Source organism: Aedes aegypti, chromosome 1, assembly GCF_002204515.2.
Source record: "Aedes aegypti strain LVP_AGWG chromosome 1, AaegL5.0 Primary Assembly, whole genome shotgun sequence".
NCBI classification, from domain to species: Eukaryota; Metazoa; Arthropoda; class Insecta; order Diptera; family Culicidae; genus Aedes; species Aedes aegypti.
In genome coordinates this window covers 12,274,775-12,296,647 of record NC_035107.1, presented here as the reverse complement: position 1 = coordinate 12,296,647, position 21,873 = coordinate 12,274,775, and the positions used below count along the sequence as shown (strand labels likewise).

Below are 21,873 nucleotides of genomic sequence, written 5' to 3'. Positions count from 1 at the left end.
CTCTCAGGAGCTGAAAAAGCTTCTCTCAGGAGCTGAAAAAGCTTCTCTCAGGAGCTGAAAAAGCTTCTCTCAGGAGCTGAAAAAGCTTCTTTTAGAAGCTGAGAAAGCTTCTTTGAGAAGCTGAGAAAGCTTCTCTCAGAAGCTAAGAAAGCTTCTTTTAGAAGCTGAGAAAGCTTCTTTCAGAAGCTAAGAAAGCTTCTCTCAGAAGCTAAAAAAGCTTCTCTCAGGAGCTGAAAAAGCTTCTCTCAGGAGCTGAAAAAGCTTCTTTTAGAAGCTGAGAAAGCTTCTCTCAGAAGCTGAGAAAGCTTCTCTCAGAAGCTGAGAAAGCTTCTCTCAGAAGCTGAGAAAGCTTCTCTCAGAAGCTGAGAAAGCTTCTCTCAGAAGCTGAGAAAGCTTCTCTCAGAAGCTGAGAAAGCTTCTCTCAGAAGCTGAGAAAGCTTCTCTCAGAAGCTGAGAAAGCTTCTCTCAGAAGCTGAGAAAGCTTCTCTCAGAAGCTGAGAAAGCTTCTCTCAGAAGCTGAGAAAGCTTCTCTCAGAAGCTGAGAAAGCTTCTCTCAGAAGCTGAGAAAGCTTCTCTCAGAAGCTGAGAAAGCTTCTCTCAGAAGCTGAGAAAGCTTCTCTCAGAAGCTGAGAAAGCTTCTCTCAGAAGCTGAGAAAGCTTCTCTCAGAAGCTGAGAAAGCTTCTCTCAGAAGCTGAGAAAGCTTCTCTCAGAAGCTGAGAAAGCTTCTCACAGAAGCTGAGAAAGCTTCTCTCAGAAGCTGAGAAAGCTTCTCTCAGAAGCTGAGAAAGCTTCTCTCAGAAGCTGATAAAGCTTCTCTCAGAAGTTGAGTAAGCTTCTATCAGAAGCTGAGAAAGCTTCTAACAGAAGCTGAGAAAGCTTCTCTCAGAAGCTGAGAAAGCTTCTCTCAGAAGCTGAGAAAGCTTCTCACAGAAGCTGAGAAAGCTTCTCTCAGAAGCTGAGAAAGCTTCTCTCAGAAGCTGAGAAAGCTTCTCTCAGAAGCTGATAAAGCTTCTCTCAGAAGTTGAGTAAGCTTCTATCAGAAGCTGAGAAAGCTTCTAACAGAAGCTGAGAAAGCTTCTAACAGAAGCTAAGAAAGCTTCTTTTAGAAGCTGAGAAAGCTTCTTTCAGAAGCTGAGAAAGCTTCTCTCAGAAGCTGAGAAAGCTTGTCTCAGAAGCTGAAAAAGCTTCTTTCAGGAGCTGAGAAAGCTTCTCTCAGGAGCTGAAAAAGCTTCTCTCAGGAGCTGAAAAAGCTTCTCTCAGGAGCTGAAAAAGCTTCTCTCAGGAGCTGAAAAAGCTTCTCTCAGGAGCTGAAAAAGCTTCTTTTAGAAGCTGAGAAAGCTTCTTTGAGAAGCTGAGAAAGCTTCTCTCAGAAGCTAAGAAAGCTTCTTTTAGAAGCTGAGAAAGCTTCTTTCAGAAGCTAAGAAAGCTTCTCTCAGAAGCTAAAAAAGCTTCTCTCAGGAGCTGAAAAAGCTTCTCTCAGGAGCTGAAAAAGCTTCTTTTAGAAGCTGAGAAAGCTTCTCTCAGAAGCTGAGAAAGCTTCTCTCAGAAGCTGAGAAAGCTTCTCTCAGAAGCTGAGAAAGCTTCTCTCAGAAGCTGAGAAAGCTTCTCTCAGAAGCTGAGAAAGCTTCTCTCAGAAGCTGAGAAAGCTTCTCTCAGAAGCTGAGAAAGCTTCTCTCAGAAGCTGAGAAAGCTTCTCTCAGAAGCTGAGAAAGCTTCTCTCAGAAGCTGAGAAAGCTTCTCTCAGAAGCTGAGAAAGCTTCTCTCAGAAGCTGAGAAAGCTTCTCTCAGAAGCTGAGAAAGCTTCTCTCAGAAGCTGAGAAAGCTTCTCTCAGAAGCTGAGAAAGCTTCTCTCAGAAGCTGAGAAAGCTTCTCTCAGAAGCTGAGAAAGCTTCTCTCAGAAGCTGAGAAAGCTTCTCTCAGAAGCTGAGAAAGCTTCTCTCAGAAGCTGAGAAAGCTTCTCTCAGAAGCTGAGAAAGCTTCTCTCAGAAGCTGAGAAAGCTTCTCTCAGAAGCTGAGAAAGCTTCTCTCAGAAGCTGAGAAAGCTTCTCTCAGAAGCTGAGAAAGCTTCTCTCAGAAGCTGAGAAAGCTTCTCTCAGAAGCTGAGAAAGCTTCTCTCAGAAGCTAAGAAAGCTTCTCACAGAAGCTGAGAAAGCTTCTCTCAGAAGCTGAGAAAGCTTCTCTCAGAAGCTGAGAAAGCTTCTCTCAGAAGCTGAGAAAGCTTCTCTCAGAAGCTGAGAAAGCTTCTCTCAGAAGCTGAGAAAGCTTCTCTCAGAAGCTGAGAAAGCTTCTCTCAGAAGCTGAGAAAGCTTCTCTCAGAAGCTGATAAAGCTTCTCTCAGAAGTTGAGTAAGCTTCTCTCAGAAGCTGAGAAAGCTTCTCTCAGAAGCTGAGAAAGCTTCTCTCAGAAGCTGAGAAAGCTTCTCTCAGAAGCTGAGAAAGCTTCTCTCAGAAGCTGAGAAAGCTTCTCTCAGAAGCTGAGAAAGCTTCTCTCAGAAGCTGAGAAAGCTTCTCTCAGAAGCTGAGTAAGCTTCTATCAAAAGCTGAGAAAGCTTCTAACAGAAGCTGAGAAAGCTTCTAACAGAAGCTAAGAAAGCTTCTTTTAGAAGCTGAGAAAGCTTCTTTCAGAAGCTGAGAAAGCTTCTCTCAGAAGCTGAGAAAGCTCCTCTCAGAAGCTGAGAAAGCTTCTCTCAGAAGCTGAGAAAGCTTCTCTCAGAAGCTGAGAAAGCTTCTCTCAGAAGCTGAGAAAGCTTCTCTCAGAAGCTGAGAAAGCTTCTCTCAGAAGCTGATAAAGCTTCTCTCAGAAGCTGAGTAAGCTTCTATCAAAAGCTGAGAAAGCTTCTAACAGAAGCTGAGAAAGCTTCTAACAGAAGCTAAGAAAGCTTCTTTTAGAAGCTGAGAAAGCTTCTTTCAGAAGCTGAGAAAGCTTCTCTCAAAAGCTAAGAAAGCTTCTCTCAGAAGCTGAAAAAGCTTCTTTCAGAAGCTGAGAAAGCTTCTCTCAGAAGCTGAGAAAGCTTCTCTCAGAAGCTGAGAAAGCTTCTCTCAGAAGCTGAGAAAGCTTCTCTCAGAAGCTGAGAAAACTTCTCTCAGAAGCTGAGAAAGCTTCTCTCAGAAGCTGAGAAAGCTTCTCTCAGAAGCTGAGAAAGCTTCTCTCAGAAGCTAAGAAAGCTTCTCACAGAAGCTGAGAAAGCTTCTCTCAGAAGCTGAGAAAGCTTCTCTCAGAAGCTGAGAAAGCTTCTCTCAGAAGCTGAGAAAGCTTCTCTCAGAAGCTGAGAAAGCTTCTCTCAGAAGCTGAGAAAGCTTCTCTCAGAAGCTGAGAAAGCTTCTCTCAGAAGCTGAGAAAGCTTCTCTCAGAAGCTGAGAAAGCTTCTCTCAGAAGCTGAGAAAGCTTCTCTCAGAAGCTGAGAAAGCTTCTCTCAGAAGCTGAGAAAGCTTCTCTCAGAAGCTGAGAAAGCTTCTCTCAGAAGCTGAGAAAGCTTCTCTCAGAAGCTGAGAAAGCTTCTCTCAGAAGCTGAGAAAGCTTCTCTCAGAAGCTGAGAAAGCTTCTCTCAGAAGCTGAGAAAGCTTCTCTCAGAAGCTGAGAAAGCTTCTCTCAGAAGCTGAGAAAGCTTCTCTCAGAAGCTGAGAAAGCTTCTCTCAGAAGCTGAGAAAGCTTCTCTCAGAAGCTGATAAAGCTTCTCTCAGAAGCTGAGTAAGCTTCTATCAAAAGCTGAGAAAGCTTCTAACAGAAGCTGAGAAAGCTTCTAACAGAAGCTAAGAAAACTTCTTTTAGAAGCTGAGAAAGCTTCTTTCAGAAGCTGAGAAAGCTTCTCTCAAAAGCTAAGAAAGCTTCTCTCAGAAGCTGAAAAAGCTTCTTTCAGGAGCTGAGAAAGCTTCTCTCAGGAGCTGAAAAAGCTTCTCTCAGGAGCTGAAAAAGCTTCTCTCAGAAGCTGAGAAAGCTAATCACAGAAGCTGAGAAAGCTTCTCTCAGAAGTTGAGAAAGCTCCTCTCAGAAGCTGAGAAAGCTTCTCTCAGAAGCTGAGAAAGCTTATCTCAGAAGCTGAGAAAACTTCACTCAGAAGCTGAGAAAGCTTCACTCAGAAGCTGAGAAAGCATCTCTCAGAAGCTGAGAAAGCTTCTATCAGAAGCTGAAAAAGCTTCTAACAGAAGCTAAGTAAGCTTTTCTCAGAAGCTAAGAAAGCTTCTTTTAGAAGCTGAGAAAGCTTCTTTCAGAAGCTGAGAAAGCTTCTCTCAGAAGCTGAGAAAGCTTCTCTCAGAAGCTGAGAAAGCTTCTCTCAGAAGCTGAGAAAGCTTCTCTCAGAAGCTGAGAAAGCTTCTCTCAGAAGCTGAGAAAGCTTCTCTCAGAAGCTGAGAAAGCTTCTCTCAGAAGCTGAGAAAGCTTCTCTCAGAAGCTGAGAAAGCTTCTCTCAGAAGCTGAGAAAGCTTCTCTCAAAAGCTGAGAAAGCTTCTCTCAGAAGCTGAGAAAGCTTCTCTCAGAAGCTGAGTAAGCTTCTTTCAGAAGCTGAGAAAGCTTCTCTCAGAAGCTGAGAAAGCTTCTCACAGAAGCTGAGAAAGCTTCTCTCAGAAGCTGAGAAAGCTTCTCTCAGAAGCTGAGAAAGCTTCTCTCAGAAGCTGAGAAAGCTTCTCTCAGAAGCTGAGAAAGCTTCTCTCAGAAGCTGAGAAAGCTTCTCTCAGAAGCTGAGAAAGCTTCTCTCAGAAGCTGAGAAAGCTTCTCTCAGAAGCTGAGAAAGCTTCTCTCAGAAGCTGAGAAAGCTTCTCTCAGAAGCTGAGAAAGCTTCTCTCAGAAGCTGAGAAAGCTTCTCTCAGAAGCTGAGAAAGCTTCTCTCAGAAGCTGAGAAAGCTTCTCTCAGAAGCTGAGAAAGCTTCTCTCAGAAGCTGAGAAAGCTTCTCTCAGAAGCTGAGAAAGCTTCTCTCAGAAGCTGAGAAAGCTTCTCTCAGAAGCTGAGAAAGCTTCTCTCAGAAGCTGAGAAAGCTTCTCTCAGAAGCTGAGAAAGCTTCTCTCAGAAGCTGAGAAAGCTTCTCTCAGAAGCTGAGAAAGCTTCTCTCAGAAGCTGAGAAAGCTTCTCTCAGAAGCTGAGAAAGCTTCTCTCAGAAGCTGAGAAAGCTTCTCTCAGAAGCTGAGAAAGCTTCTCTCAGAAGCTGAGAAAGCTTCTCTCAAGGAAAGCTTCAGAGGAAAGCTTCTCTCAGAAGCTGAGAAAGCTTCTCTCAGAAGCTGAGAAAGCTTCTCTCAGAAGCTGAGAAAGCTTCTCTCAGAAGCTGAGCTGAGAAAGCTTCTCTCAGAAGCTGAGAAAGCTTCTCTCAGAAGCTGAGAAAGCTTCTCTCAGAAGCTGAGAAAGCTTCTCTCAGAAGCTGAGAAAGCTTCTCTCAGAAGCTGAGAAAGCTTCTCTCAGAAGCTGAGAAAGCTTCTCTCAGAAGCTGAGAAAGCTTCTCTCAGAAGCTGAGAAAGCTTCTCTCAGAAGCTGAGAAAGCTTCTCTCAGAAGCTGAGAAAGCTTCTCTCAGAAGCTGAGAAAGCTTCTCTCAGAAGCTGAGAAAGCTTCTCTCAGAAGCTGAGAAAGCTTCTCTCAGAAGCTGAGAAAGCTTCTCTCAGAAGCTGAGAAAGCTTCTCTCAGAAGCTGAGAAAGCTTCTCTCAGAAGCTGAGAAAGCTTCTCTCAGAAGCTGAGAAAGCTTCTCTCAGAAGCTGAGAAAGCTTCTCTCAGAAGCTGAGAAAGCTTCTCTCAGAAGCTGAGAAAGCTTCTCTCAGAAGCTGAGAAAGCTTCTCTCAGAAGCTGAGAAAGCTTCTCTCAGAAGCTGAGAAAGCTTCTCTCAGAAGCTGAGAAAGCTTCTCTCAGAAGCTGAGAAAGCTTCTCTCAGAAGCTGAGAAAGCTTCTCTCAGAAGCTGAGAAAGCTTCTCTCAGAAGCTGAGAAAGCTTCTCTCAGAAGCTGAGAAAGCTTCTCTCAGAAGCTGAGAAAGCTTCTCTCAGAAGCTGAGAAAGCTTCTCTCAGAAGCTGAGAAAGCTTCTCTCAGAAGGAAGCTTCGAGGAAAGCTTCTCTCAGAAGCTGAGAAAGCTTCTCTCAGAAGCTGAGAAAGCTTCTCTCAGAAGCTGAGAAAGCTTCTCACAGAAGCGGAGACAGCTTCTCATAGAAGCTGAGACAGCTTCTCTCAGAAGCTGAGACAGATTCTTACAGAACCTGAGAAAGCTTCTCTCGGAAGCTGAGAAAGCTTCTCACAGAAGCTGAGAAAGCTTCTTTCAAGAGCTGAGAAAGCTTCTCTGAGAAGCTAAGAAAGCTTCTCTCAGAAGCTGAGAAAGCTTCTCTCAGAAGCTGAGAAAGCTTCTCTCAGAAGCTGAGAAAGCTTCTCTCAGAAGCTGAGAAAGCTTCTCTCAGAAGCTGAGAAAGCTTCTCTCAGAAGCTGAGAAAGCTTCTCTCAGAAGCTGAGAAAGCTTCTCTCAGAAGCTGAGAAAGCTTCTCTCAGAAGCTGAGAAAGCTTCTCTCAGAAGCTGAGAAAGCTTCCCACAGAAACTGAGAAAGCTTCTCACAGAAACTGAGAAAGGTTCTCACAGAAACTGAGAAAGCTTTTCACAGAAGCTGAGCCAGCTTCACATAGGACCTGAGATAGCTTCTTACAGAAACATCTCTCAGCTTTTCCAGAAGTTGAGAGAGCTTCTCTCAAAAACTGAGAAAGCTTCTCTCAGAAGCTGAGAAAGTTTCTTCCGGAAACTGAGAAAGATTTTTCCGGGTTCTGAGAAAGCTTCACTCAAAAGCTGAGAAAGCTTCTCTCAAACGCTAAGAAAGTTTATTTCAGAAGCTGAGAAAGCTTCTCACAGAAGCTGAGAAAGCTTCTCTTAGAAGCTGAGTAAGCTTCTCTCAGAAGCTAAGAGAGCTTCTCTCAGAAGCTGAGAAAGCTTCTCACACAAGCTGAGAAAGCTTCTCTCAGAAGCTGAGAAAGCTTTTCTCAGAAGCTGAGAAAGCTTCTCTCAGAAGCGGAGAAAGCTTCTCACAGAAGCGGAGACAGCTTCTCACAGAAGCTGAGAAAGCTTCTCACAGAAACTGAGAAAGGTTCTCACAGAAACTGAGAAAGCTTTTCACAGAAGCTGAGAAAGCTTCTCTCAGAAGCGGAGAAAGCTTCTCACAAAAGCTGAGACAGATTCTCACAGAAGCTGAGAAAGCTTCTCACAGAAACTGAGAAAGGTTCTCACAGAAACTGAGAAAGCTTTTCACAGAAGCTGAGCCAGCTTCCCATAGAACCTGAGATAGCTTCTTACAGAAACATCTCTCAGCTTTTTCCAGAAGCTGAGAAAGTTTCTTCCCGAAGCTGAAAATGCTCCCAGAAACTGATAAATCTTCCCTTAGAAAAGAACAAGATTCTTATAAACTTAAAACATTTTATCGATGAATATGTGCCAACAAATTAGAATATATCTACAATGGTACCTCTGACAAAATTAAAATTGCTTGTCGTTTGAAAAAGCTCTTTTGCTCCCGGTGTTTTAAATATCGAATTTATCACGCTCGTCTGATTCCAATCAAAATCTAAAACCGACTGTCCTTGTCATCCTATAGTGATGCGCTCAATTTCGGATGAGCTGTCCATTGTGTGGAACATAAATAAACACAATACCCCTCTTTGTGGCCTACTGCGATAGAGAGCCAGCACTTGCTTATGAAACTCTTTATCCACTTTATCCCATGCCCACTAGGATTGCCGGTAGCCATCTCATCAAACATGCGACAATGGCTTCAACACGTGATTTACTACGGTTGCCAAGCAATCCACCGGATTCGCCTAGATAAAGGCTCGCGGCTTTGCGGAAGCCCTCGGTTTTGCGCGTATAAACATAATGAAACGGTCAACGGTCGGTGACAGTGACAAGGCCTCACGGCTACGACAACCACGATGATGATGAGGAGGATGCTCATTTCAGTGGAGTTTACATTTGGATGAAAGTGCTGCTGGAAATAGTAGCGCGTCAATATTTACAAACCGCGGCGCGAAAGTGGATGGCGCAATAATGGCGGTCGCCAATGTCAACGGATGTGATTGTCGTCTGGAGACTGCGAAGGACGACAGTTTGGAAAACATTCCTTCCAATGGAATCATAATGTTTCATCGAAGTTATCCACTTTTTTGCACCGTTTGAAATCTCCCTACAACAATCGAACGTTCCAGGTTGCAATTATGGAAATTGGTCTAAAAATAGTTGCCATTGTAATCATCCAACGCCAAGGTCCCCGTCCTCCCGAGGGGTCACCATCGCAGTGCCATAATCCGTAAATCGATCCCAGAAGCCCGCGCCATACCACCGAACAATCATTCCAGCGTCCGGGAAACTGAATCGTAATCACCGCCTGCTTTTCCGATCAGTGGGCAAATCTAATCAAGCGCTTGCTTTGCTTCTTGGCTTTCATTACCACGACCACATCAGAGCACGCGTTTGGAAGGGAAAAGCGCCAGAGGCCGGTCTTCCGACTATACTATGCTGCTGTTCTACGTGTAATTGTCCCATGTTCCAAAATATGCAACTGAGGAAAACGCGTACACAGATTTTAATACATTGGTGCTCAGTAGGAGCCATACTATTTCTCGATCTCGGGAATCTCCGAAATTCTCAGGGCTTCTTCCGAAATCTTTGGGAATCTTTCCAGGAGATCCTTACTGAATCCCTCTAAGCGATTTTTTGGAAATCCTTCTAGGAGATCCTTTGGGAATTCTTTCCAAAATTTCAAACGAAGACTTTTTATTGTAACACGATGAAGATGAATCGAAACCAAACCTCAAATTTTCAAGAGCACGAATCTGGAGAACCGAACATTCGGTTGAGCTGAAAACTTAATCGATTGGTTACTTGCTGGTGATGACCAATCGAGATGTGCTTTTGAAAATTTGAGGTTTGGCTTCGATTCATCTTCATCTTAACGTAATCATAAACTATGATGGCAAAAAATCAAAATTGACAAAAAATAACATAGGACATTCATGCGTCCAACGGCAGTATGTAAGTCACCCATCCATTAGAGGGCAGAAAAGTCCCTCTTCGGGAAGAAGAGTATGGGGGTGACTTAGTGGCTTGATTACAACTCACTCTCGCACACTTTCACTATCCTCCAGGATTTTCCTGAGTTTTTCGACGAGTTGTGTGTCGGTATGTGTATTGGCTTTCCCGTTTTTTGCGCTCACTGATCTGCGGCCGCCCAAGGGAAATAAATTAAACGCGTAATTGAATAAGTTAGTAATGGCGTCCCGTCCCTTTTGCTGCAACGTCCCGGACCTCTACGGACCTGAGAAGGCGACGCTCGGCTTGATTTACACCTGACTCTGGATAGCAGGGGAGGATCGAGTGGGGGAGGTCAGAATTATAGAGAGAAGTTTATTTCTTTTCCTGGGTCCAGAATTTCTTCCCGCTGAGAGTACGAAAATTACAGTCGAAAATAGATGCGCAATAAGGCGCAGGGAACTACGGGAAGCGTCGTCGTCGTCGTCGTCTCTTACGCGTATAAGTTTCGATTACCAAAGTCATTTGTCTAATTTCACTTTTTGATTAATGTCCCTCCCCGGAGAGAGGGGCGAAATAGACGGTTTCGGGAAGGATAGGCGGGAAAAACTGCAACAGGCGGCCAGGTCAGATCAGGAGGCCATGCCTCATGTGACGTTTACAACAGCAATCGAAGTTGGCAGTTTTATCATCAGTTAATTGCATCAAGAAATGACTTTGTAAATATGCATTAAAAAGGAAATTTCCAGAAATTGGGAATGATATTTACTTTATTGAATATCTGCGGCATAGAAGCTTTTTGATAGAAGCTTTCTCAGCATCCGGGAGAAGCTTTCTCAGTTTCTTGTAACTTTCTCAGCTACTAGGAGAAGCTTTCTCAGCTTGCGGGAACAAATTCTCTCACCTTTTGAGTGAAGCTTTCTCAGCTTTTGGAAGTAGATTTCTCAGTTTTTGGGAGAAACTTTATCAGTTTCTGGAAAAAGCTTTCTCAGTTTCTGAGAGAAAATTTCTCAGCTTCTGGGAACAATTTTCTCAGCTTCTGAGAGAAGCATTCTCAGCGTCTGGGAACAAATTCTCTCACCTTTTGAGTGATGCTTTCTCAGCTTCTGTGAGAATTCATCTTTTGGAAGTAGATTTCTCATTTTTTGGGAGAAACTCTCTCAGTTTCTGGGAAAAGCTTTCTCAGTTTCTGGAAGAAGCTTTCTCAGCTTCTGAGAGAAAATTTCTTAGCTTCTGGGAACAACTTTCTCAGCTACTTAGAGAAGCATTCTCAGCTTCTGGGAACAAATTCTCTCACCTTTTGAGTGAAACTTTCTCAGCTTCTGTGAGAAGCTTTCTCAGCTTCTGTGAGAAGTTTTCTCATCATTTGGAAGTTGATTTCTCATTTTTTGGGAGAAACTTTCTCAGTTTCTGGGAAAAGCTTTCTCAGTTTCTGGAAGAAGCTTTCTCAGCTTCTGAGAGAAAATTTCTTCTCAGTTACTGAGAGATGCTTTCTCAGCTTCTGAGAGGTGCTTTCTCAGCTTATGGAAGAAGATTTCTCAGCTGTTGGGATAATCTTTCTCAGTTTCTGGGAGAAGCTTTCTCAGTTTCTGAGAGAAGCTCTATCAGTTTCTGAGAGAAAATTTTTCAGCTTCTGAGAGAAGCTTTCTCAGCTTCTGAGAGAAGCTTTCTCAGCAGTCCCAGCTTATGAGAGAAGCTGTCCCAGCTTCTGAGAAAAGCTTTCTCAGCTTCTGAGAGAAGCTTTCTCAGCTTCTGATAGAAGCTTTCTCAGCTTCTGAGAGAAGCTTTCTCAGCTTCTGTGAGAAGCTCTCTCAGCGTCTGGGAACAAATTCTCTCACCTTTTGAGTGATGCTTTCTCAGCTTCTGTGAGAAGCTTTCTCAGCTTCTGTGAGAAGCTTTCTCAGCTTCTGTGAGAAGCTTTCTCATCTTTTGGAAGTAGATTTCTCATTTTTTGGGAGAAACTTTCTCAGTTTCTGGGAAAAGCTTTCTCAGTTTCTGGAAGAAGCTTTCTCAGCTTCTGAGAGAAAATTTCTTAGCTTCTGGGAACAACTTTCTCAGCTACTTAGAGAAGCATTCTCAGCTTCTGGGAACAAATTCTCTCACCTTTTGAGTGAAACTTTCCCAGCTTCTGCGAGAAGCTTTCTAAGCTTCTGTGAGAAGTTTTCTCATCTTTTGGAAGTTGATTTCTCATTTTTTGGGAGAAACTTTCTCAGTTTCTGGGAAAAGCTTTCTCAGCTTCTGGAAGAAGCTTTCTCAGCTTCTGAGAGAAAATTTCTTCTCAGCAACTGAGAGATGCTTTTTCAGCTTCTGGGAGGTGCTTTCTCAGCTTATGGAAGAAGATTTCTCAGCTTCTGAGAGAAGCTTTCTCAGCTTCTGTGAGAAGCTTTCTCAGTATCTTAGAGAAGCTCTATCAGCTTTCTAGGGAAAAATTTTCAGCTTCTGTGAGAAGCTTTCTCAGCTTCTGTGAGAAGCTTTCTCAGCTTCTGTGAGAAGCTTTCTCAGCTTCTGTGAGAAGCTTTCTCAGCTTCTGTGAGAAGCTTTCTCAGCTTCTGTGAGAAGCTTTCTCAGCTTCTGTGAGAAGCTTTCTCAGTTTCTGTTAGAAGCTTTCTCAGATATCTAGAGAAGCTTTCTCAGCTTCTGTGAGAATCTTTCTCAGCTTCAGAAAGAAGCTTTCTCAGCTTCAGAGAGAAGCTCTCTCAGCTTCTGCGAACAAATTCTCTCACCTTTTGAGTGAAGCTTTCACAGCTACCCAGAGAAGCTTTCTCAGTTTCTGTTAGAAGCTTTCTCAGATATCTAGAGAAGCTTTCTCAGCTTCTGGGAAAAGCTTTCTCAGCTTTTAGAAGTAGATTTCTCAGCTTCTGGGAGGAGCTCTCTCAGCTTTTGGTAGTAGATTTCTCAGCTTTTGGGAGAAACGTTCATAGTTTCTGGGGGAAGCTTTCTCAGTTTCTGAGAGAAGCTCTATCAGCTTCCGAGAGAAGATTTTTCAGCTTCTGAGAGAAGCTGCCCAAGCTTATAAGAGAAGCTATCCCAGCTTATGAGAGAAGCTGTCCCAGCTTATGAGAGAAGCTGTCTCAGCTTCTGAGAAAAGCTTTCTCAGCTTCTGAGAGAAGATTATTCAGCTTCTGATAGAAGCTTTCTCAGCTTCAGAGAGAAGCTTTCTCAGCTTCTGAGAGAAGCTCTCTCAGCTTTAGAGAGAAGCTCTCTCAGCTTTAGAGAGAAGCTTTCTTAGTTTCTGGGAGAAGCTTTCTCAGTTTCTGAGAGAAGCTCTATCAGCTTCTGAGAGAAGATTTTTCAGCTTCTGAGAGAAGCTGTCCCAGCTTATGAGAGAAGCTGTCCCAGCTTCTGAGAGAAGCTTTCTCAGCTTCTGAAATAAGCTTTCTCTGCTTTTGGGAGAATCTGTCTCAGCTTCTGAGAGAAGCTTTCTCAGCTTCTGATAGAAGCTTTCTCAGCTTCTGAGAGAAGCTTTCTCAGCTTCTGAGAGAAGCTTTCTCAGCTTCTGAGAGAAGCTTTCTCAGCTTCTGAGAGAAGCTTTCTCAGCTTCTGAAATAAGCTTTCTCAGCTTCTGTGAGAAGCTCTCTCAGCGTCTGGGAACAAATTCTCTCACCTTTTGAGTGATGCTTTCTCAGCTTCTGTGAGAAGCTTTCTCATCTTTTGGAAGTAGATTTCTCATTTTTTGGGAGAAACTTTCTCAGTATCTTAGAGAAGCTCTATCAGCTTTCTAGGGAAAAATTTTCAGCTTCTGTGAGAAGCTTTTCCAGCTTCTGAGAGAAGCTTTCTCAGCTTCTGAAATAAGCTTTCTCAGTTTCTGTTAGAAGCTTTCTCAGATATCTAGAGAAGCTTTCTCAGCTTCTGTGAGAATCTTTCTCAGCTTCTGTGAGAATCTTTCTCAGCTTCAGAAAGAAGCTTTCTCAGCTTCAGAGAGAAGCTCTCTCAGCTTCTGCGAACAAATTCTCTCACCTTTTGAGTGAAGCTTTCACAGCTACCCAGAGAAGCTTTCTCAGCTTCTGTTAGAAGCTGTCTCCGCTTCAGTGAGAAGCTTTCTCAGCTTCTGGGAAAAGTTTTCTCAGCTTTTAGAAGTAGATTTCTCAGCTTCTGGGAGGAGCTCTCTCAGCTTTTGGTGATAGATTTCTCAGCTTCTGGGAGAAACGTTCTTAGTTTCTGGGAGAAGCTTTCTCAGTTTCTGAGAGAAGCTCTATCAGCTTCCGAGAGAAGATTTTTCAGCTTCTGAGAGAAACTGCCCAAGATTATAAGAGAAGCTGTCCCAGCTTATGAGAGAAGCTGTCCCAGCTTATGAGAGAAGCTGTCTCAGCTTCTGAGAAAAGCTTTCTCAGCTTCTGAGAGAAGATTATTCAGCTTCTGATAGAAGCTTTCTCAGCTTCTGATAGAAGCTTTCTCAGCTTCTGATAAAAGCTTTCTCAGCTTCTGAGAGAAGCTTTCTCAGCTTCAGAGAGAAGCTTTCTCAGCTTCTGAGAGAAGATTATTCAGCTTCTGATAGAAGCTTTCTCAGCTTCTGATAGAAGTTTTCTCAGCTTCTGATAAAAGCTTTCTCAGCTTCTGAGAGAAGCTTTCTCAGCTTCAGAGAGAAGCTTTCTCAGCTTCTGAGAGAAGCTCTCTCAGCTTTAGAGAGAAGCTCTCTCAGCTTTAGAGAGAAGTTTTCTTAGTTTCTGGGAGAAGCTTTCTCAGTTTCTGAGAGAAGCTCTATCAGCTTCTGAGAGAAGATTTTTCAGCATCTGAGAGAAGCTGTCCCAGCTTATGAGAGAAGCTGTCCCAGCTTCTGAGAAAAGCTTTCTCAGCTTCTGAAATAAGCTTTCTCAGTTTCTGTGAGAAGCTTTCTCAGTTTCTGAGAGAAGCTCTATCTGCTTCCTAGGGAAAATTTTTCAGCTTCTGAGAGAAGCTTTTCCAGCTTCTGAGAGAAGCTTTCTCAGCTTCTGAAATAAGCTTTCTCTGCTTTTGGGAGAATCTGTCTCAGCTTCTGAGAGAAGCTTTCTTAGCTTTTGAGAGAAGCTTTCTCAGCTTTTAGGAGAAGCTTTCTCAGCTTCTGAGAAAATCTTTCTCAGCTTCTGAGAGAAACTTTCTCAGCTCCAGAGATAAGCTTTCTCAGCTTCTGGGAGAAGCTTTCTCAGCTTCTGAGAGAAGCTTTCTCAGCTTCTGAGAGAAGCTTTCTCAGCTTCTGAGAGAAGCTTTCTCAGCTTCTGAGAGAATCTTTCTCAGTTTCTGTGCGAATCTTTCTCAGCTCCTGAGAGAAGCTTTCTCAGCTTCAGAGAGAAGCTTTCTCAGCTTCAGAGAGAAGCTTTCTCAGCTACTGAGAGAAACTGCTTTCTCAGCTTCTGAGAACAAATTCTATCACATTTTGAGTGAAGCTTTCACAGCTACCTAGAAAAGCTTTCTCAGTTTCTGTGAGAAGCTTTCTCAGCTTCTGGGAAAGCTTTCTCAGCTTCTGAGAGAAGCTTTCTCAACTTTTAAGAGAAGCTTTCTAAGCTATTGCCAAAAGTGCTTCTCAAATTAGCTTTTCAACTTTAAAAGAAGCTTTGCAATTTTTAAAAGAAGCTTTCTCACCTTCCAGCTTTTATCAGGAAACCTTTTCTAGCTTTCAAGAAGAAGATCTTCTTGCTTACGGCTGATTACTTTTATAGCATCCAGTAGCCTTCCCAACTTGCGGGAAGTAATTTTTTCAGGAAGATTGTTTAAGATGAATAGACGCATTTTCTAAAGAATCTGGGAATTTTAGATGAAGTTGAAGAATTCTGGAGAGAGATATGGACTTTTCGGAAAGCGGAAACTTTTTCAAAAAGGTGAAATATTTTGGACAAAAACTGGGCATCACAAAAGAAGACTGTTCAAACATATTCTCTTAAAATTCATAACGTAATTACACTAGGGTTCAGTCCAGGTATTCTTACAGATACTCATTCTTCCAGGCATTCCTGCAAATCTCTCTTTCCAGCGACAATCCTAAAAATACTTCCAGAAAATTTTTGAAGATCAAGAAGTTCCATGTCTAAGAATTCTTGTAAGCATATTGTTAACAACCTCTCAACAAATAAAGAGAATCTAAAAGTAGATTTGAGTACCTTGTACATTTTAATTTGGCCCTAATTGCTTGTCTTTGACAGATACGCGTATTTCGAGTACCACTTTTAGTGTCAGTTACTCGTGTCCACTCGACACTGAAGAAGGCTACAAGCTGTAGTCGAAATACGCTAATCTGTCAAAGATAAGCAATTAGGGCGGAATTAAAGGGTACAAGGTACTGAAATCTACTTTTAGATTCGTTTTATTGAGATTCTGCTCAGATGGTTCGAATACGTTAGAAAGATTCTTCACTGCTATTTTAAGTTTTTTTTTCAGAGATTTTTTTCTGAAATTCTCGAAAAAAAATTCGCAAATACATCTTTTGTCTGGAATTTCAGTATGATTCCTTTTGAAATTGCTCAAACAGATCCTGACATACACTCCTTCAAGGATGTTTCTACGATGTTCTCCATAAAAAAAATTCCATAATGTTTAATTACAGATGAAATACCATCACATTTTTTTTCCAAGAATTTGTCAAGAGTTCCTCCACAATGTCTCCAAGAATATCCACAAAGATTTTTCCACAGTTCATGAAAGATTTGCTCCAGCAAAATATTCAACAAATATCTCGGAACAACTCCAAAATGTCTTGAGGATTTCCTCTACGAATACATTCTACAATACAGCATTCTCATCGGAAACTTTCATGGAGCTTAACTTTTTAACACTGGGAAAGTTCCTATAAGTCATTTTACGAGACAGTCGGTTGACGTTTTCTGGCGGGCCGCTCATAGGCATTTTCATGTGACAGATCCGTCTATGCATTTGTTTACATCGGTGGAGGACCGGTGCTAACACGGGCCTGTCATTTTCATAGAAGAAATGTCAAAGTGCTTCCCGATCAGCTGATTTGAGACGTCATTTGAATAGGCCTATTGTTATTGTTTTAAAAACTAGCATGATATGTGAATGGCGCTGGCAACGTTTTTGTTGGTGATGACATTTTCGCCTCTTTCTGGCTATTTTTTTACGCGGTTACATGTCTGATGTTACCAGTAAATAAAATAAATTCTTCCCTGCCTGCTGATTTTAATTTTACTGGAGAAGATTGAAAAGCTCGTTGCACGCCATTAATGAATGAGCTCCTCCCAAATGTGGCGCTAGAAGAAACGTAAATAAATGGGCCCGCCAGCAAGTTTCAAAGCTGATAAACAAATAAAAAACATATGATTTGAAACGTCTCATAAAATGGCTTATCAGACATTTCGGAAGAGATACGAAAAACAAAACACACCCAAAATTTGAGTTTATACTAAGGGGTGTGACAAAATCTCATAAATCAGAAAAAAATGTTTTTCTGGTCGTAAACCAACGAAAAGCATTTTCAGTATACATGTGTAAACATTGAGTAAACATGTGACTCTGACCTAAAATTAAGCGTTTGGTACTAAACTTGGGATAGGGCTTCAGGACTCTATTGCATTGATTTCGTGTATTTTATCTTGTAATAAAGAGCTTGTTGGACCCTTCAATATCGAGATAAGAAGAGTTGACAGTAGCAAACCTATTTGCATTTAATACGGAATCATGGTCAAAGTTAGTCTTCATGGCATGCTCGATGGTCCGATGGGCCACAGTGGCACTGATTTTGTTTTCTATAACTCGATATTTTCCTAACTTGATGATCCCTTCAATTTATAGTTTTAGAGGGCTGTCTGTACTTAAATGGTATTTAAAACAATCAAGAAAGTTATAAAATTCAAGCTACCAATTTTAGCGATTAGTACTGACTGTCTCCTACACATGTCCTAAATCTAGTCACCCATTTTCATAAACCACATTTCTTTGTCATGGCATACTGTGCCCGTTCGTGTTGCCTGATAATTGCGTTTGGCTCCCCAGCCATAATTACCCTTTACCACTGCTGGAATGGATACCGAAAGATGGATGAACAGTGCAAATGAAAACAACACCCACTCGCGTCGTGTGTAATTTATTTACATTTATTTTGATAAATGTCCTGATGCGATATGGGCGACCGCCCTTCTTCGCACCATCCATCCGAATCCCGGACCCACTCAACCAAAAAAACACTCTCTCATATTCGTTTTTGTTGATTTTCTGGACTGGTTTTTATCTCATCGCTTCCATCAGTTCAGAGGCCCGCGGAACAAACAAAAAAGCGCGGCCTACCCCGACCGAGTGACAGACGCACTGATTGCTCGTTTCGTTTTCCCTCGGGGGACAACCGCCATCGTCGTCGCGGCCTACCACGATTGCGGAAATGATAAAAACACATCCCGGTGCGCCTATTGAATGGAAAAAAATAAAACGTGAATTTCCTCTCGTTTCAGGATATTCGGCGGCCGCTCTGCTGGCGATCATCTTTGCCATTCCGTTCGGCATGCGCATGCTGATTCATCGCGACTCGGGCCGGTGGCGCAACTTTGGCCAAGCCTTCTATTCCGCCCATCTGGAGCTGTTCCTCGGAAACGGTTGCCTTGGTAAGTCTATGACTTGTGCCTTTGACAGTTGAGAACTTCAGATAGACCTCCGATTTTCGCCACCAGGTGTCGGCGTCATCATGCTGCTGGTGCTGACCATCGAGCGGTACGTCTCGGTGTGCCATCCGGGCCACATCCGGCGCTTCTGTCCGCCACGTGTCACCGTCGCGCTGATACCGGTGCTCACCTTCCTGATCTACCTGCCGTCCGTGCTGCGCGGCGAGGTAGTCAAATGTGTCTTACAATCCGATGGAACAATAATGTATCATAAGCGCGATAATATGAAGTTTTTAGATTCGTTATTTTATTCGGTAAGTGGCGCTTTTGTAGTCTTCAGTCGAGCGTTGATCATTCATGACAATTTGATTGCAGATTTACAAGGTGATATTGGAGATAGTCTTCAAGCTGGCCCCGACGGTGCTAATAGCCGGTTTTAACCTAAGGATAATGATCGTGTATCGTCGTACCTGTGATAAGCGCCGACGGATGACGCTGTCCCGGATCAACACCAAGGACGAGGATCCGCGGAAATTTGCCGAAGAGCGGCGGCTCATGATGCTGTTAGGTGGGTCTGGCTACCAGGAGATCATTAGCACCAATCTCACATTGGCGTTTTCTCTTCGATTGCAGGTAGCACATCGCTTCTCTTCTTGATCTGTGTTTCCCCAATGGCTATCCTCCACGTGACGCTGTCACCCGAACATCTGTCCAGTTATTCCTTCCAGGTTAGATTGAGTTTCCTGTCAAATACCTTCTCGTGTTCCAACTGACCTTGATCTCCTTCTAGCTTTTCCGAGCGCTTGCAAACCTCTTAGAGCTCATCAACTACTCTTTGACCTTCTACATCTACTGTCTGTTCAGCGAAGACTTCCGGAATACGCTGTTCCGCACGATACGGTGGCCGTGGTTCGAGAAGCCGTTGTACAATCGAGGAACCGACGTAAGTTGCGCTACATGCTGTTCAAACGCCTTACCTAATCCTTTCCATATCCGCAGTTCCCTCTGAAGCACCACCAGCCGGGTACGATCCTGAACGGCCACCACCATCACCATCGGCATCACCACCATCACTCGAATGGCAAGAGGCGCCTAGCAAACAGCAGTTCCCCGGGCAATGGATCCCTGCTCCACCCGAACTCGATCCACAGTCAGCGGCTTTCGCCGAGTGCCACCATGCAGCAGCAGCACCTCCTGACGACGACAACGCCTACTACGACGGCAACGACCACCCCTCAGCACCTGCAGGCTACGCAAATCACCTTGACGACGACGACCACCACGTCCGGTTTCTGCACGGCCAATGGCCGCTCCAGCAGCATATGATATTACGCCAATGGCGGCGGAAGCAGCACGTGCTGCTCCGTTAGCCGCAGTGGAAGCATCTCCAGCGGAATCGGCATCGGAACGCGGGTGTTCGAAACCACTGGCGGTGGCGGCATGGATGAGGGCGACCCAGCCGACGAACCGCCGCCAGTTGACGTTTGAGAGCTGCACTAAGTAGGCCTTTCTTTGCGTTACTGCTGATTGGCGTTACACTATCGCAATTACCAGTGAAGCAAAGCAAATCTGTCACTTCGAATGACGGAAAATGCCTCCATCTAACAAGATGTCAAAAAAAGAAGAAAAAGCAAACTTATTTATTGGAGTCAATCCTCTCCAGTCGCTAGTTATCTATGAATGCAAACCCAAAATTCCATTACCAAATAGCTCATCGATGTTGTTTGTAAATATAGAGGAAAAAGAAGCGTTTCGAATTTCCACGGCGAATCGAAGCGGAATCGATGTCGCGCGTGTCGAAAATCCGAGCGAAAACTGTGTCCTACCCCTCGTATTGTAGTTATACGAAGATATTTAGATATAGATTGCAAAATTCAAAAATGGAAAGAGGATAACAATTACCAACCAGATGTGAGAGAGAGGAAGATTTTACATTCTACATATATTTATATACACTCAAATAACGACATTGACATTACTGAATACAATGCAAAGCGCATATTTAATGGAGAAAGAGATTTCCCAGAAAAATTTCTTGTTGTTAGAGTATATTTAGAACGCGCGATAGTTGAGCGCGGTGGAAAGCGAGAGGGAGAGAGACGCAAGAAAAGTCACGGAACGTGAATTGTTAAGGGGAAAGAGTACCGATATGCTTTCAAAAATCGTCAGTGTACCATACAGGCTAGAGAATCAAATTCTGAACCAGTTATTGAAGAGCATTATTGAAGTATTATATGATTGTACTGAAGCTAACCCAGAACAAAAAGTACAGGTTAAGGATGAGTTGGAAGTGAAGCGAAGAGAAAGGATTTGAAATTTGCGAGAAACCAGTTGTCTGGCCCCTTTTACCAACCAACATAAAAATATAGGGGCAGACCGGATTTGAGAAGTGCATTTCCCAATGAACTTGTACATAGATTGCCGATTTTACGCTAACACTATTCGAAAACCACTACGATGATGTACTTAACTAGTAGAATATACAACCAGTGAAAAACAGATCAGAATAAACTCGCAAATTCGTCAGCAAAGTCAGTGCGTCGTTGTCGTTGTTGTTTGTGCCGAAAGATAGACATCCTTGTCATCTTGCCATTCCAAATGTTCAGATGCGAACAGAATCTGAGTCTGATTTCAACCCGGAAAGCTTCTCTCCAGAAGCTGGAAAGCTTCTCTCCAGAAGCTGGAAAGCTTCTCTCCAGAAGCTGGAAAGCTTCTCTCCAGAAGCTGGAAAGCTTCTCTCCAGAAGCTGGAAAGCTTCTCTCCAGAAGCTTCTCTCCAGAAGCTGGAAAGCTTCTCTCCAGAAGCTGGAAAGCTTCTCTCCAGAAGCTGGAAAGCTTCTCTCCAGAAGCTGGAAAGCTTCTCTCCAGAAGCTGGAAAGCTTCTCTCCAGAAGCTGGAAAGCTTCTCTCCAGAAGCTGGAAAGCTTCTCTCCAGAAGCTGGAAAGCTTCTCTCCAGAAGCTGGAAAGCTTCTCTCCAGAAGCTGGAAAGCTTCTCTCCAGAAGCTGGAAAGCTTCTCTCCAGAAGCTGGAAAGCTTCTCTCCAGAAGCTGGAAAGCTTCTCTCCAGAAGCTGGAAAGCTTCTCTCCAGAAGCTGGAAAGCTTCTCTCCAGAAGCTGGAAAGCTTCTCTCCAGAAGCTGGAAAGCTTCTCTCCAGAAGCTGGAAAGCTTCTCTCCAGAAGCTGGAAAGCTTCTCTCCAGAAGCTGGAAAGCTTCTCTCCAGAAGCTGGAAAGCTTCTCTCCAGAAGCTGGAAAGCTTCTCTCCAGAAGCTGGAAAGCTTCTCTCCAGAAGCTGGAAAGCTTCTCTCCAGAAGCTGGAAAGCTTCTCTCCAGAAGCTGGAAAGCTTCTCTCCAGAAGCTGGAAAGCTTCTCTCCAGAAGCTGGAAAGCTTCTCTCCAGAAGCTGGAAAGCTTCTCTCCAGAAGCTGGAAAGCTTCTCTCCAGAAGCTGGAAAGCTTCTCTCCAGAAGCTGGAAAGCTTCTCTCCAGAAGCTGGAAAGCTTCTCTCCAGAAGCTGGAAAGCTTCTCTCCAGAAGCTGGAAAGCTTCTCTCCAGAAGCTGGAAAGCTTCTCTCCAGAAGCTGGAAAGCTTCTCTCCAGAAGCTGGAAAGCTTCTCTCCAGAAGCTGGAAAGCTTCTCTCCAGAAGCTGGAAAGCTTCTCTCCAGAAGCTGGAAAGCTTCTCTCCAGAAGCTGGAAAGCTTCTCTCCAGAAGCTGGAAAGCTTCTCCCCAGAAGCTGGAAAGCTTCTCTCCAGAAGCTGGAAAGCTTCTCTCCAGAAGCTGGAAAGCTTCTCTCCAGAAGCTGGAAAGCTTCTCTCCAGAAGCTGGAAAGCTTCTCTCCAGAAGCTGGAAAGCTTCTCTCCAGAAGCTGGAAAGCTTCTCTCCAGAAGCTGGAAAGCTTCTCTCCAGAAGCTGGAAAGCTTCTCTCCAGAAGCTGGAAAGCTTCTCTCCAGAAGCTGGAAAGCTTCTCTCCAGAAGCTGGAAAGCTTCTCTCCAGAAGCTGGAAAGCTTCTCTCCAGAAGCTGGAAAGCTTCTCTCCAGAAGCTGGAAAGCTTCTCTCCAGAAGTTGGAAAGCTTCTCTCCAGAAGCTGGAAAGCTTCTCTCCAGAAGCTGGAAAGCTTCTCTCCAGAAGCTGGAAAGCTTTTTTCCAAATTTGAGAAAGATTCTAACAGAGTTTGTCCCAGATTCGATTTGAATTAATTATGTCTCAGATTCTAAACTGAGACAGATTTTTAAGTATCTGAGACAGATTCGAATAGAATCTGTGACAGGTTGAAAACCATCTGAGACATATTCAAACAGAATATGAGACAGATTCCAACAGAATCTTGGACAGATTTGAACTGAATCTAAGTCAGATTCGAACAGAATCTGAGATAGATTTGAACAGAATCTAA

General features: G+C 43.5%; 1 protein-coding gene across 1 annotated transcript in view; it reads left to right on the top strand.

Annotated features, from left to right (window-relative positions):
* The window catches only part of LOC5564251 (probable G-protein coupled receptor B0563.6), a 309,960-nt gene extending 289,941 nt beyond the window's left edge, over positions 1-20,019 (top strand). Inside the window, exons 4-9 of the mRNA XM_021838944.1 lie at positions 17,338-17,487; positions 17,554-17,798; positions 17,860-18,052; positions 18,118-18,212; positions 18,275-18,427; positions 18,484-20,019. Of these exons, the coding sequence (XP_021694636.1) occupies positions 17,338-17,487; positions 17,554-17,798; positions 17,860-18,052; positions 18,118-18,212; positions 18,275-18,427; positions 18,484-18,810 (1,163 nt within the window). The 3' untranslated portion in view covers positions 18,811-20,019. The remainder of the gene's footprint in view (positions 1-17,337; positions 17,488-17,553; positions 17,799-17,859; positions 18,053-18,117; positions 18,213-18,274; positions 18,428-18,483) is intronic.
* Positions 20,020-21,873: the final 1,854 nt, after the last annotated feature.